Source organism: Drepanopeziza brunnea, assembly GCF_022702325.1.
Source record: "Drepanopeziza brunnea f. sp. 'multigermtubi' strain 214-2 chromosome Unknown ctg19, whole genome shotgun sequence".
Classification (NCBI taxonomy): Eukaryota; Fungi; Ascomycota; class Leotiomycetes; order Helotiales; family Drepanopezizaceae; genus Drepanopeziza; species Drepanopeziza brunnea.
This window is the reverse complement of record NW_027094082.1, coordinates 2,254,843-2,270,829: the sequence shown is the minus strand read 5'-3', so window position 1 is coordinate 2,270,829 and position 15,987 is coordinate 2,254,843. Positions and strand designations below refer to the sequence as shown.

Here is a 15,987-nt window from a genome sequence, read left to right as displayed (position 1 = left end):
ATGCTATTACGTACGCTTAACAAGTTATATCTCGCCGCACGTTAAATAACAAAGCAGCTAAGCTATTCTATAAGATCGCTTAAGATCTATTCGATTTCTTTAACGGTTTCGACGGAAGCAAATAATTATTAATAATTAAAAATAAATATAATAAAAAGCTATTCGGCTTTATATTAAAAGACAAGTTGTAATTGACGGTTATAAAGGTGCTAAAAGAATTCGAAGCATAAACAAGACGCAAATACGGTCTTTTAATAGCTATTATGCGCTATGATAACGATTTCTCGATAATCGCAATCAACGTTATCAGCTTTACCGAATATCAAAGATAAGCGAAAGAGGTCGGGATCGAGTTAAAGCTCTTATTATTTTTTAATTACGAACTTAATAAAAGAGCTGAAAAGGCTAAGAAAAAAGTAATAAAACGGTCTATCAAAATAAGAATAAAAGCAAGGCTCTTAGAAAAGCTTTAGCTTAAGACTATACTAGCCGCTATTTACTTTTACAATATAATACCGAGAGCGAAGAGCTTTATAAAAAGTCCGAATAAAATGCTACAGCTTTAGTTTAAATAATATTTTAAGTAGTACGATCCGGCGATCTTTATACGGATCGATACCGATTTAAGACTAGATTGTAGCGGTTTAGTTGCGTATAGCGCTCGTGCGTACTTAATAATTAAAGACCGAGAAGCTCTTCGTAATAAAAAAGCTTTTAAAGTTAAACTAAAAAAATATATAAGCTACTTAATTAGATATATAGCTTTTAATATATATAAGGTTTATGTTCTTATACTTTATAAAATGATTGTTATACGCAACGTAACGTTCGATAAAACTTAATTCTATCTTAAAAACGAAAAAAAATCGGTCGGCCAATCGATTAACGAAATCAAAAGCATCGTTATTAAATTAAAAGATATTAAAGACTTTAATCAAATAAAAGACGCTTTGTTTAACATAAAGAACGTTGCAAAAGATCGCTTAAAAGAGACGAATACAATTAATATAAAAAGTAAGCAGCCGTTAAACCTTATAAAAGTTGATTTAAAAAGATTTAATTAAAGCTTAAAGAATGCGACTTTATTTAATCCGAGCGATGTATAAACGCTAAAAGCTTTAACTTTAATTAAAGACTTTATAAATACGTTTATACTAAAAGCAATTGCTTTACGAAACGATCTAATAAACTTTAACGATTCGAACTACACCGTTAAACGTCTCGCTAGCTCTTTAGCTAAAAGCAAAAGCGAAAGTGCTTTAAGACTGCTAAAAGCAAAGAAGAGCATCGTAGACGGGCAAAAACCTAGCTTTAATAAGAAAGCGCGCAAATCATACCTTCAAGTTGTTATTTAAAGCCGAGGCCCGGAAAGCTAAGCTATAAGCCGACTAACGAAAGCTTTTACGTTAATAACCGGCAAAGATTTAAATTAAATAATTAAAGAAGAGCCTTTAAACTCTTTTAAAGCGAGCATTAATAATAAGAAATTAAACTATAAACACTTTAAATAAAATTCCGATTCTAATAAAAAGCACTCATTTATTAATAGCCGTATTAAAAAACGCGCGAAGATATACGCGAGTATTAATAAGCTTCTCTTAAATAACTCTCGCGCCGATTCGAACCGCTATTCGCGCGTCTTAGATTTTATATCGACTTTTTAAGCTAATAGCGAACCCGTGCGCGAAGATAGCAAAGATTACGAGATATTGCACGCTATTATAGCAGCTGCTATTTCGTTTAAGCTATCACTAAAACAGCTTAATCCGCAAGAACGAAAACATTTAAAACCTTTTACTTATTAAAAAAAGCTATAACGACACTTATATAATAAAGAGTTTAAAAACGGAGCTTTTATAAAGCTAAATAATCTAGAAAAGAAGAACTACTAAAAAGTGATTTTCGAGAGCGAAGCTAAGTTAAAACTTATACCTTTTAAATAAGTGTTTATATATAAGACTAGCTCGTCCGGAAAGATCGTAAAGTTCAAATTAAAGATTATTATTAAAAGTGACTTTTAAGACGAATCTATTATTTATTCAACTTACGCGGCTACGTTAATAGCTAGATCTTTTAAGATCATGATAATTATAATAGTTGAATTTAATTTAAAAGTAAAATAATTCGATGTCGTTAACGCTTTTATTAACGTTATAAGATATACGGATAGCGTTTTAATCACGTATTATCTTTTTAACGGTTTTAAGCAAAAAGATATGCTCGTAAAAGTCGATAAAGCTTTATATAAATTCAAAGACTCGTTAGCTTTATAATATTTCGACTTTACAAGCACACTCGATAAATTAAAGCTTATACTACTCGGTAAAGAATTATATATTTTTACGAATTTAAATAAAACGGTCTTTATAGCGTTTTACGTAAACGATATTCAAGTTATATATTATCACTTTAATCTTTTTAAAGCGCAAGAAATCATTAACGGTCTTAATAAAGCGTATAAGATCGAAGCGATAAAAGATATTAAATAGTTTCTTAATATAAAAGTCGCTCGAGACTGTTAACGAAGAACGCTAACGCTTATGTACGACGCTTATATTGAAAAAATAGTTAAGAAATTCGAACTTACGGACGGACGCTGCTTAACAACTTTATTATCGTTCTATGACTTAATCAAAAATAAAAAGATAGCTTCGCGGAAGCAAGTGAAAGAGTATTAAAAGAAGGTTAGATCCGTATTATATATAGCGATTATATTACGCTTAAATATAGCTTTTGCAGCTTCTTAACTCTTTTACTTTAATACTAATTTAAGCGCGGAGCACTTCCGAGTTGTAAACTAGTATTTGCGATATTTATTTAGCTCGCGCTTTAAAAGTATTCAATACAGCTAGTTCAGTAAGTCGGAGCTAATAATAGCCTTTAACGCTTCTTACGCTAATGACGAAGAGACAAAGCGATCTTCTTAAAAGTATATTGTGTTTTTGTTCGAAAGTGCGATCTTTTAGAAAGTTTTAAAGCAAGATATAATTATTATATTATCTATTGAAGCAAAGCTTTTTAATATAGCTTTTATAATAAAGAAGACTATAGCGCTTTAACGATTTTTTAAAGAGCTGCACCTTCGATTTGCGGCGCTTTAAGTAGTTTATTATAATAATTAACAAATAATCAAGCTTATAGCTAGTAAAAAAGAACGTATCTTTATCAAGCTTCGCTACGTCGATATTCATAATATATAACTGCGCTAAAAGCACTTTAAAAAGAGCTTTTAAGTTTAATATTTCTTTATTAACGAAATACACGCTAATAGTCTTATTAAAAACCTGACTCGATAAAAGTTTAAAAGCTTTATTAAACTCTTAAATTTATAAGACGCTCGCGCGTCCGTCGAAAAGCTTTAATAGCACGTATATGTTATTTACTTATTACATTTCATTTTTTTTTTATTTGCACGTGATTTAAAGAAAAACATCTATTTAACAATCTTAACTATTATTTTATTTTATCTTACACGCTTTTACCTTTCGCTTTTTATAATAAAAGATCGATCAGAGCTCTTAGCAATCTTTTTACTTTAATTCGGCGCTCCGTAAGAGTTATAGCAACGGCGAGCGCCGCTGTAAAAGCGGCAAGCGCAATAACTAACGTAAAAAAAGCGACGATAATAAGTGCGACGAAAGTAGCGGAAGCGACGGGAGCAATAAAAGCGGCTAGCGCAAGCGCAAAAGCTGCTACAGCAGCAGATTAGAGCTTTTGCATAAAGTCCGAAAAGAAGTTCTAATTAAAAAGAGCTGCTTAAATTAAATTATTTCGTAAGTCAAAGAGTTTAACTTACGAAAGAATAATATGCTCGAAGCGCTTTGCGTCACCGGATTACGATTCGCTGCCATAGAACTATTCAATCTAATAAAAGCTATATTTAAATTAAAAGTCTTAAAAGCAAGAGCAAAACTTGCAAGGCTACCGGGACTACTTTTAAAACCTTTATTTTTACTCGTTAAACCGCCCGGACTATTAGCAACACTTCTTAAAAAAGCAGCATTTAAAGCGATCTATTATCGCATAGCATCTCGGAGACTTCGGCGAACTCTTTGTATAGCACTATTGTTTTTAACGCTTACGAAGTTATCGAAAGCGGTGTTAGCAGCGGTAAAAGCAACGGTGCAGTTGCTATAGCTACTCTTAGCATACCGAAGACAGCGTATGACGCTCGTATCGCAATTATAATAGTTTTTATTAGACTTCGATGTGATCTTACTATTAATGCACTTAATACACTTTAAAGCTTTAACGGTCGTTAGCATAAGCAAGCGCTTAATAAAAGGGTTTAAAGAAAAAAGCGAAGCTTCGAAAGTAAAAGTGCGAAGCTCGAAAGTAAAAGTGCGAAGTATAATCGCCGCTACCGCTTTAGCTGTAGCAGCAGCAATAGCTAAAGCAAACAAAAGATTCTCTTAATAATTAGCATAGAAATATTAATCTATCAAAAGCATTACTTACTTTTAAACGGCTTCGGCCGCGCTTGACGATTCTATTAGATTGAGTTACTTGCTTAAAAGGCATTATGTAAATAGATAAAGGTTAAGTGTTTATTATAATAGAAAAGAACGCGTTTTCACTTATATAACAACGCGATAAAGACGGCGCTAAAGACCTCCGCTACGTGATAAAGCCGACTTAAGAAAGAATTGCATTCTTAATTAACACTTAATCAATAATAACAACCGCTATTTGTTTGTTTAAATTGCGATGATAATCTCTTTTATTTATATCGAGTTTAAAAAGCTTAATCACTTATTTTTTTTCTTTTCTATTTGCTTGCAGCTCAGCAGCTACGCTGCTGACTTAAAGAGTATATTGTGCGGAACAAGCATAGTTCCACTTAAGCTACATGTGATATATCATATGACTTCGCTTAATAGCGCTTTTAATACACTAGAGCTCTTAAGTATATGTACATAGATCTTGACGAGCTTCTTAGATAGAATATACCAAGCTTTATTCAATCTACAGAATCTCTTCCTGATCTTAGTACTAGTAAGCACTACATAAAGCAATAGATAAACGCTCGAAGACGAGCTTTTTTCGAACGGGAAAGTAATATAACGATACGCTAAGTCTTTTAAACGCACTTTATATACGCTAAGCTACTTCCTTTTTTTTTCTTTCGTATTTTTCGTATTCTTTTATTCCTTGCTTTTAACTTATAAATTATAGTTTACGAATCCTTAGCGCTTTTACTTTCGTATATATAGACTTTAGCTACTTTCGACCTTTACACTCGATAGTTGTTGATTCTAAGTCATTACTTTAAAATTCTCTTGAGCTTTCATATAAACCCCCGCGCTCCCGTGAGTTCCTTCAGGTAATCGCTTAAGGTCGTCACACTTAATCTTTTATTATAAGTCTATCGACGTTAAAAGCTTCGCTAAGCTTTATATCTATTATATCTATAAGTATTTTAAAGCTTTTTTAATACTGACTTCCGATAGAAGACTTTAATACTAGTCCGAATTCTGAAAAGAATTTAATAAGATACTCGATATTAAATTGACTTTTAGCACAGCCGCTTACTTTAAAACTAACGGTTAGACCGAAATCTATAACTAGTACTTGCAAAAGCGCTTCCGTCTTTTCGTAAGCTATTATTAAAACGATTAGAGCGAGTTCTTTTTTATTATGGACTTCGCTTAATTAACGCTCTTTTACGACTTTTTCGGCGGCCTTTCCTTTTTTAAAGTAATTTACGGCTACGCTTTACGAACCATTTAGAATTAAAGCTTAAAACGACTTGACGATTAAACTTTTTCTCGCAAGCTTAATTAAAACGAAGCTCGCGCTTACATTAATCGCTACTTCGAAGCTTAAAACTTCGTTAAAGAGCACTTTTAGCGCGCTTAAAACCGTATAGCAAAACAAGCTAATAAATCAAAGCGCTCGATTGACTTCGACGTTAATAATAAAGTTTAATTAAACATGCGCTCGTTCTTTACTTCTCGACCGTTAAAGAAGCTCGATAACCTTACGAACGGACCGTTCGAAGTTATCGATAACGTTTATAATAGCTTTAAACTCAAGCTTTTCGAATTAATAAAAGTTTACTTAGTTTTTTATTTCGAACGGCTACGAAAAGCTTTTAATAACTTTACTTTCAAGCAAATCATTTTTAAACTTAATTTAATTAATATTACCGGCGAACTTAAGTACGAAATAAAAAACATTTTAATCGTGCGCTAAACTAAAAAGCACTTCGAATACCGCGCTTTTTAACTCGGCCGCGATATTAACTTTATTTAATACTCCGCCTTCGACTTTATGTACGCTTCTTTTAAAATACGTGACTTTTACTTAGAATACAAAGAGCTCTTCGGTCTTCTCGCGAAGCTTTTCGAATAGATCAAAGCTTATTCGAACGATATTGATAATTACGATTACTTAAGCAATAATAAAGCAATAAATAGACGCTCGAAGACGAGCTTTTTTCGGACGGAAAAGTAGTGTAACGATACGCTAAATCTCTTAAACGCACTTTATATGCGCTAAGCTACTTCTTTTTTTTTTCTTTCGTATTTTTCGTATTCTCTTATTCTTCGCTTTTAACTTATGAACTATAGTTTACGAGTCTTTAGCGCTTTTACTTTCGTGTATATAGACCTCAGCTACTTTCGACCTTTACACTCGGTAGTTATTGATTTTAAGTTATTACTTTGAGATTCTTTTAAGCTTTTATATAAACTTTTGCGCTCTCGTGAGTTCCTTCAGATAATCGCTTAAGGTCGTCACAGTTATTTAATAACGGCCGCGCGATTGGTATCGTCGAAATAGCTTTCGATAGCTTTCGTCGCCGTATTAATAATCGATGCTTCTCGTTTTAATACGAAAAAAAAAGCTATAAACTAATTGCAATATTCCTTTTTCTTTTTTAAAAATGCTAAATAAAATTAAATAGCGATATAGCGTTTTAAAGCCGTATATAATCGGCGTTATTAATATTATTATTATCCGCGGAAGATTAAGTTGAAATAACGAAAATTATTATTTAAGCTTTACGGCGAGCGCAACGAGCTATCAATTCAATTTTAGCGGATTTTAAAAAAAAACCGTATCTTAAAAATCGAATAAAATAACAATCAAGTCGTTATATGCAAATTGAAAATTTCGTATTAAATAATTAAAATGGTAATTTATAAGCTTTCGCGCAAAAGGCTTTTAAAAGGTCTTTTATTATCCCGAGCCCAACTATAGCTATACAAACCGCGACGAAGACGATGCATTATAATAATATAAATTGAAAAAAGCAAAGCGATACTAAGGAAAACTTAAACAAAAATAATATTCATTTTTTTTTAATATAAAAAAAAAATAAAAAATCATTTTCAGCAGCTAAAGCTGCTCGCTCCGTTTATTAGCTAGTAAATCACTTTTAAGTTTTTTAGCAACCAAAGCTTTTTCTCGTTAAAAATCTAAAAAAGGCAAGCATCTTAAAAAGTCTATAATTATTGCGAAAAAAAAAGATTTAAGCTAATAAAAGTGTGACAGCCTGCCTTGTTACCTGCAGTTAGCTGACCACCCATTCAGGCCTAGCGCCTGTGGCCAAGTATATAGACCTTCTTGAGCTCTTTCAGCTTCCTGTTTCCTCTCCTTACTTTAAATTCTAAGGTCAGAATTCATCAGTTCGTCATAAAAAGCGCCGTCGCTATAAGCTAAGAAGTAAGTTTAATCAATTAATAAATTGATTATTAAATACAATTACTAATTTATATAGCTATTGCGTTGAAAGAGATCCGACGATATTAAAAAAGCATCGAGCTTTTTATTAAAAAAACTCTTTTCTAGCGTTTTGCTCGAAAAATTACTTAGGATTTTAAATAAAACTTTAAATTTCAACGCGTCGCAATACTTTAAAATGTTTACAAAAAGCTTTAAAAGCATTTCTCGCAAAAGAGTATAAAAGTAAGTACTTATATATTTATTTATTAATCGATCTATTAATTACTTTTAATAACGAACTTATTTGCTATCTACGCTAAGCGAGTTACGATTCAAAATAAAAATATAGCGTTAGTTAAGAAATTACGGGAAATCATAACTAAAAGTTTTATTTGACAACTTGAGTTTATTATAATATATTATATAATATAATTATAAAGTATAATAAACGTGACTAATTAATATAATAAGTAAATATAATTAATAAATATAATAAAGAAATATAATTCGTAAATTTATATATTATTTTTAGCTGTCCTATTTTAAACTCATAAGGTTTCCTCATCCTTCGTAAGGAATTTGACTTAAAAAAATCCTCTTTATAAGGTTTTTTAAAAAAAGTCCCCCATCGGCAAAGACCTTATAGAGAGGATGGGGAGGAAAACCCTATGGGGCCCCCACCCCATGGAGCAGCCTAGCTCGCAAGACTCGAAAATCCATGGATCAGCTTAAAATTTAAGAGTAATTGCAAGCTGCAATTCAAACCCGACTGTAATATTTCAACGTTAAGAAGAATTCTTAATTCTCAATATGTGTAGCACGTGCACTAGCACGTAGAAAATTATTGATTTAGCTAAGAGTCAGAGAGCAGCGGAGATATCGGAATATAAGCTTTCGCCCTTGTTCTTGTATAAAGATTAGCTTTTTAGCTATTCTTACGTATTTAGCTCTTAGCATTCTTATATTTGAATCAATACCTTTTCCACTCTTGATTCTATCAAGCTCCATACTTCTTTTTTGAGCTCCTTCCATGCTCAGGCTGGATGCAAAGAGCCAAGCGGATACATAATCCGCGCCGTTGCAGTATCTCTGAGACTCCTTAATATGCTCAGGCTTCTTAAAAATAATGTAATCAGGATATTCGCCATAAGATTCGTCAAGGGCTCCCAATGGCTGCTCAATTGCGTATAATCTTCTATTTGTTTTTGGTGTGAGCTCGAGATCCTGAATGCCACTCCACTGAGCGCAGGTTTTTCCATTTGGACCCGTCACTCCAAGCTGAGAGATGTGTTCGTCCCTTAGGAATATGACAGAAAGGCGGTAGGTGAGGAACTCTTCTGGCTCCTTTAGCATGGACATGGAAAGCGTCTGGGAGTAGAGCTTGCTAAAGTCTTTAAGGTGAGCGAATGCCATGTTGGCCGGTACGGTAGGATCATTACGGCCATGCAGGTGTAGAGTCTCGAAGCGACAAACTCGTGATACTGTTGCATCATAGTTGTCCGTGTCGGCCATTGCGATTATATTTGAAGGCCTAGGGATTGGTGGCGCGAGAAGTTGAAGATGGGTTCATAATAGGTGGCGAAACAACAGAGTGCAGTACAAGACTACTTGTTTTTATTAGAACATCAACTGATCATGAGTTAGTATCGCCGGTGACTGATTTCCATTAGTGCTAGAACTACTCTGTAGGTAGCGTAGCTCTTTCCCTTCCTGATCATAGTGGCATAGTAGTCGGTGCGCTCGCTGCCTTAGAACCTGCGGGCTCTCGGTTACCGTCAGCGCAAGCCTAAGCCTAAATTCTAAACGAAATTCGACTCTAAATTTCCTCAACTCTGATTTCCTCTCCGATTCCTATTTCCTCTTCGTCTTTTATTTCCTTAACTTGTATTTCGTTTATCTTCCCATTCAGCAGCCCAGCAGTCCAGCACTCCAATCACATGCAGATTGCATGAGTCTCGCACATTCAAACCCATATCATGAGCATTTAAACCCTCTCTAGTCACCACGCTATGCCTCCAGAAACACAGTCCAGCCCTCCTTTGACCCCTCCTACAAAAGATGAGAGAGACTCAAGTTTAGTCTCGCGTGTTATAGAGCATATCAAGAATCGACGGGAGGGGCGCGACTTGACGACTTCGCCGTGGGTCGCATATTCGTTAAGCCTGCAAGAATACCAAGAGCTGCAACTCGAACTTGAAAGAGACGAGTCTCTTTGGGGGTTTGTACAAGAAAAGCTCAGGTGCGAAGAGGCTTCCATTGGGCCCTTCTTTCCGATTTCAATACCTAGCTAACTCTGCACGCAGATACGACTACTTTTCTTCAGCCAGTCGACTTGTTATTCGAAGGCCCACCGCTCTCCATGAACAGTATATCATTAATATTGTGGAGGAGATCCAAGCACAGTTGATATCTGTTCGAGATAATTCTGCAGATTTTGCGAGCAAGATCCGGTCTAGAGGACCGGCGTCCATTAAGTCCCTCGACGAAGAGTACACCACCCACGACCCCGATGCACAATTTCGTCACTTGAACGCCTCGTTCCCAGGTGTCGTGATCGAGATTTCCTATTCACAAAAAAGGAAGGATCTTGGACGCCTCGCGAACGACTATATACTAGGATCAGAAAGCGATATCCAGGTCGTTTTAGGCCTAGACATCGAAGACAAAACTAGCAAGGTGGCAACGATATCTGTTTGGCGGCCGAATATCATTACAAATAGCGTTGGGAAGAAAGAACGTATCGCTCAATTAATCGCCGCGAACCATGTTAGCAAACACCATTCAAATCTATATTTAACACTAACTCTTTACAGGTTCTCCGTGATACTAATGGCAACCCAGGTACGGGAGCCCTTCTACTACGCCTTCGAGACTTCGCCCCAGCAGCCCTGGCCGGGGCTGACTTACGCGATCCAATCATCCTTTCTGTCCGCAAGCTGTGTTCGCTTCTTGACGACGCGGAATATGCGGTTTCTTTCGTTGGGCGGCCAATTGGCATCAGGGCAAATGCCGTCGCAAGTTTCTTATAATAAATACCAAATGCTAATCTTTGGTTTGAATCAAGATCTTTCTCTTGTTTAGCAAACGGTCTTTGAACTAAATTTTTTTTTAAAAAAAAAAAAAAAAAACCCCCCCCTGCGGCCAAAAAACTATCGATTTCGCAAGGTTATCAGTATACCGTATACCGGTATTGCGAAAACTGCCATGTTTGAAAACCAGTATTCAGTATTCAGCATTCGGTTTCGCTAAACCCGATATTTCCGCGTTGGACCAAACCACTACTCCTAAGAGTAATGAAAAACTGCAATCACGCTCTTATATGGTCCTAGGGCGGCAAGCGCCTACTACGACTCACAATATACTAGACGTACATTAATCTTCAGTAAATTAATCATTTCACGGAGTCATACTCGTCATCCGGATTTTATCCCTTCCTTTGCAGGAAAGAAGCCAACCCGGACACCCTGCCCAGGCTGCAATACAATCTCAGCTTTCAAGCATGGATCCCCACCATCCACAGCACCCATATGATTCTCTATCCTCTCAAACTTCTGCAACAATCTCACAATCGTATATCCCATCTCCGTCAGCGCGAACTGCTGCCCGATACAGATGCGTGGTCCACCATTGAATGGGGTATAAGTCCACGGCTTCGGCTGCCAACTTTCCCACCTCTCGGGGGAGAAGTCTTTCACCTCGACACTCTTGCCATCAGACAATGTTAACGGAGGGGTGAGATCCGGACGTCGCTGCATTAGAAGGGTTGAATAGCCGATCGGTGTATCTTTGAGGACCCCCACCGGGGACAGCCCGTCAGGCCCGCCGCCGTGCGGGAGAGTGGTGTCCCTGAGAGCGAGGCGCAAGTTGAATGGGACGACGGGATAGAGGCGAAGCGTTTCTTGCATAACGTTCTTTTCAGCCCGTTAGCTCATGGAAAAGAAAAAGGGGGGGGGGGGTGAAGAAATAGAAGAAGTGAGACGGCGTACTTGGAGGTACTTCATGCCCTTGAGATCGGCATATGTTGGCGCTCGCTCAAGTCCTACTTGCTGTTTGATCTCTACCCTCAATTTCTGCCAGATCTCCGGATGTCTGGCCAGCTCATAGAACGTCCATGAAAGGGTTGAGGCAGTGGTGTCTCGTCCTGCCAGCAACACGGCAACGAGCTGGTCCCTCAGCACCGCCCTGTCGCGCGTAAATCCTGCAAGAGCGTGCAAGAAGGTGTAGCCCTCTTCAGACTTCGTCTTCGTAGCCAGCTCTTCCGGCGAGAGGCGAAGAGTCTGCTCGATGTAGGGAGTGACGAACTCGTTGATCGTCTTGATGCCTGCGTTGAAGCTTTTCCTCGGAACCAAGAACCTGAGCGGCCTACTACCTATCAGCAACATGCCCGCTTGCAACAGCGGTTTGGGGTGAATATTACCCAGCCCTAGTGAGGAGGTTCTGTACCCTCTGCACCTCTCCAAAGGCCTCCGCAAACCCCTCCCCAGGCACCTCTAAGCTACCTACACTCGTCCCCAGCAGGAAGTGCGTCGCCGCATCAAGCGTATACCTAAAGAACAAGTCACTGACGTCAAGTTCTCCCCCCTGACTCCCATCCGATCTCCTACCCGCCTCTTCCATCTTCTGCATCAAAATCTGAACATGTTGCTCAAATACCTCCAGATCACTGACGCGATCCTTAACAAACTGTGGGCGAATCAACTGCCTCGAGCTATGCCACTGATCCAAGTCTGTGGTGAAGATCGAGTCACCGAGGAAGTCTTTCCATTCGCGGTGGAAAGGCTCGCCCTTGCCGTAGTCTGTAAACTGCGTTGCGAGGATGGCTTTGATGTTCTCAGGATCTGCCGTAAAAATTACGCGGCGGCCTACGATGGCAGCTTCTTTGGTGTAGCGCTTGCCCCCGACCGACTCGGTGAACCAGTGGTTCCACGCTTGGAGGTTTTGGTGGTTCATGGTTGCTTTCACTGCTCGGGCTATCAAGTCGAGGTCTGCGAGGATGAATCAGTATTTCTGACTGAAGAAGACGCTTTGAAAATGATTCACCGAAGGGTAACTTTGTAGATATTCTCTTCGCGTGTCCGCCCAATCTTCTTATCCGTCGTTCATTGTTGAGTAGTTTTGATGTGTAGAAAATTATATAGATGGCAACGAGGGCGACGGCCAGCGTCTTTGGCGAGACTCTAGTGAGGAGATCGTCGATCATGGTTGCTTGCTTCCGGAAGGAGTACGTCGGTATCTTGAGGGTAAACAAAGGTATTTTTCCAAGGGCTCTAGCACTTTAATAGATGAGCGTCAATATCCACAGCGCCAGCGTGACATTTGTCCTTGTCGCGCGATCTGAAGCTCCGAACTGCCGTCACCATGCGATTTGCCCCTCGCTACCTTTCAAACAGCCCAGCTCGCTTATCCCACTGGTAGCGAATCAAAACACTCCTCTCACCGCCTGCTTATCAAGTACAGTAGATTGATATCCCGGCGACTTTTGCCAACCGGGTTCCCCTCCTTCTCCAAACTCTCTGTCTCTGTCTCTGTTGCATCGCAGTGCCACATGGAAAAAGAGGGACAAATAAGGCACGTGACGAGAAGGACGGAGGGAGGAAAGAAGCCGAGGTAAATTGAATAAAAGTATCGGCACGACAAGGCGATCTTGAGTGAAACATGACAGCGGGCATACTGGGCACCTGCTGGCCCGGTACTACCGGCCCGTTGAGGAGCGTGCCATAATTGTTACGCGGTACGTGGGCGACGAAATTTTGAATCTGCGTCTGCTTCGTGATGAGCCAGGTAATCGGTAAGCGTGGTGGCTTAGAAGAGTGCAGTGGAAGGTGATGCCGCATAAAACTACAAGACGGAAGTTCGTGTAAATCGTGGTTCGCAAACCGGGATCCTGTCTCGCTATCTCTCTTTATACATCAGACATGGACGAGCGGGCCGTCGTCGCTAAGACAGCCGAGCCGAAACAACAGCAGTCGAAAGTATGCAATAATACAACCATCTTCCCCAGCCTGGCCTGGAACACTCCTCAAAGAGAGCACTCGGCAGCATCACTCTGCGTGCAGAAAACCATTTGTACTGGTCCTGCCCCAATCCCACGACTTACCATCCGCTCGCGCATCTCCGCCAGTCGCGGACTTGCATCAATCTGACTGCGATTCTGCCCGCCTGCATCCTGTCTTCCGCTCCAAAGAACCTCACCGGCCGCAGAAGCCCGAGGCCATACCATGTCATCCAAATTGACCGGATCAGTTTGCTCAGACCAGATGTGCACCTCACCTCCCATAACTAGATGAGTTTGGTTGGCGGGCACACCAGCGAGAGGGTCATAAGAGTAGACAAGGCGCCAGTTGTGAAAGGGGTCACAGTAATCCTTGAAGGGGTAGTACTTCTGGAAAGAATTCCCATTTCTAAAGTTGAGCCATTGGCCTTTGCCACAGTCGAGATACTAGCGAGATTGTGAGCACACGATTCGGAATGGCACAGTGCGAGGCAAAAATGTACCCAGTAATGATAATTTCCAGTCACAACCTTGTGGCCCTTTCCAGTGATTTGAGCCACGGATTCGTCACTCAGCCATGATTGAACCAATACGTCGCTACCGAGTGTGAGGCCCCACTCGAGCAACATCTCTTCCCATACGATTGGTGTCATGCCCGCCTTGCGGATCTGGTCATGATTGCGATCAACCATCTTCTGGATCAGAGATCCAATAAGAAGGCTATCGTTAGACTGGACAGTGTCATCAAGGAGATAGACCTGTTTGTTGACTTCGTCTCCTCCGGTATGGAAGTACGCGGAATAGGGCTGGACTCTCGGCAAGACGTCGGAGAAGAGGGTATTAAGAAACGCCGAAACTTCGGGGGAGTTAAGCTTCAGAGATCCACAGGGTGGCTCATTGCAATACGTGTCCCAAGGCCTGGCGTCGAATCCCGCTACCAAGTCGGGATAAGCGTAGCCAATGGATGAGGTGTGGCCTGGCATATCGAATTCGACGATCATCTCAACCCCATGCTCTACGGCGTAGGTTTGCATCTTCTTAAAATCTGCTGGAGAGTAAGAGAGACCTGTCTGGTAGGCGCCCTTCTGGGCGAGCTCGGGGAGGGCGGGGACATCTAAAGGCCAGGACTGCGAGTCGGTCTGGACGCGCGGGGGCACGGCGGAGTCAGCAATTCTTTGGTTTGGGAAAGGTTAGAGAGAAGGATAGGAGAATGACGACAATGCATCTTTCCCCGGTTATATTTACCCACCATGTGGATGTGAAGGCGGTTGAACTTGTTCATGGAGAGTGCGTCAATGGTGCGTAGGATATCGGACACGGGGAACCAGTTGCGAGCCACGTCCATGTTGAGTCCTCGGTGGGGAAATATTGGGGCGTCTGTGATATCGACAGGTGCGAGGTTGGTATAGATGCCTGAGCCGGACGAGTGCTTGTAGAACAATTGCACGAAGGTCTCGAGGCCGTGGAGAACCCCAATGGGAGAGACTGCCGTGATGCGTGCCGTGCCATCAAGGCTGACCTTGAGGCTGTAGGATTCATCCACCTCGCCGGCGCGAGGTTTGAAGGTGCTGGCGGTGTCGACGCTGCTTTGGATGATACGGAGAGACTTGATGTACTGCTTTCTGGAGCTGCTGCTACTTTCCTTTGCCGGCTCGAATGCGGAGAGCTGATTACGAGCATGCAACTTCCACGGGACCAAGCTGTGCTTCCACAGAGTATCCAGAGCACGAGAGATTGCAGCTTGAACTATCGAGTGGCTGGAGAAGTCACCGGTTGAAAGTATCTCCTCGTTCACATCCTCATCCTCATGTCCAGGTCGAAGAGAAGGCTGGACATGGAGCACATCATAGTTCACATGGAAGTTCCGAGCCAGCCACAACACCGACGTGCCATTTGAAAACGACTGCGGAGCCGGCCAGATGGCGACAACCTGCCGGGCGGCAAAGGGGGCGATGAGATAGAAGAAGAGATAGAGAGGACCAAACATGGCGATACAGCTGCACAGCTCAATTCAATGTACTTGTGTAGATAGGTATAGAAGTTAGTATGTATGTGTGTATATAACGAGCAAGAAGAAGAGGAAAACATTCAGCTATAACCATAGTTATAGCTAGCAAGCGGATGGAGGCAGGAGATGAAGGAGACACGACAGACGGACAGCAACATGATGATTCACAAGAGCTGCGGTGTTTATATGGTGATGGTGGGACGTGGATGCTGTACGTCGTCGATATGTACCCTATACCCTATACAGGTATCACGTTATCAGTTTACTCGCGATGACTAATCACACGAGTCGACTAGAGGCGATGTGACTAAGCAGCTAA

The 15,987-nt window shown here is 40.3% G+C and overlaps 3 protein-coding genes across 3 annotated transcripts; 1 reads left to right on the top strand and 2 right to left on the bottom strand.

Annotated features, from left to right (window-relative positions):
* Nucleotides 1-9,677: 9,677 nt before the first annotated feature.
* Nucleotides 9,678-10,697, top strand: L3040_009427 (uncharacterized protein; the record flags this gene model as incomplete). The annotated part of the gene is made up of 3 exons (XM_007297104.1): nt 9,678-9,907; nt 9,972-10,434; nt 10,482-10,697. The coding sequence occupies 3 exons, from the start codon at nt 9,678-9,680 to the stop codon at nt 10,695-10,697; spliced, it is 909 nt and encodes a 302-aa protein (XP_007297166.1).
* Nucleotides 10,698-11,081: 384 nt separating this feature from the next.
* L3040_009426 (uncharacterized protein) lies at nt 11,082-12,868 on the bottom strand (the record flags this gene model as incomplete). The annotated part of the gene is made up of 4 exons (XM_007297105.1): nt 11,082-11,579; nt 11,655-12,030; nt 12,086-12,653; nt 12,709-12,868. The coding sequence occupies 4 exons, from the start codon at nt 12,866-12,868 to the stop codon at nt 11,082-11,084; spliced, it is 1,602 nt and encodes a 533-aa protein (XP_007297167.1).
* Nucleotides 12,869-13,687: 819 nt separating this feature from the next.
* On the bottom strand, nt 13,688-15,647 carry L3040_009425 (uncharacterized protein; the record flags this gene model as incomplete). Its single annotated transcript, XM_066155960.1, has 4 exons — nt 13,688-13,714; nt 13,766-14,107; nt 14,164-14,799; nt 14,910-15,647. The coding sequence occupies 4 exons, from the start codon at nt 15,645-15,647 to the stop codon at nt 13,688-13,690; spliced, it is 1,743 nt and encodes a 580-aa protein (XP_066010234.1).
* Nucleotides 15,648-15,987: the final 340 nt, after the last annotated feature.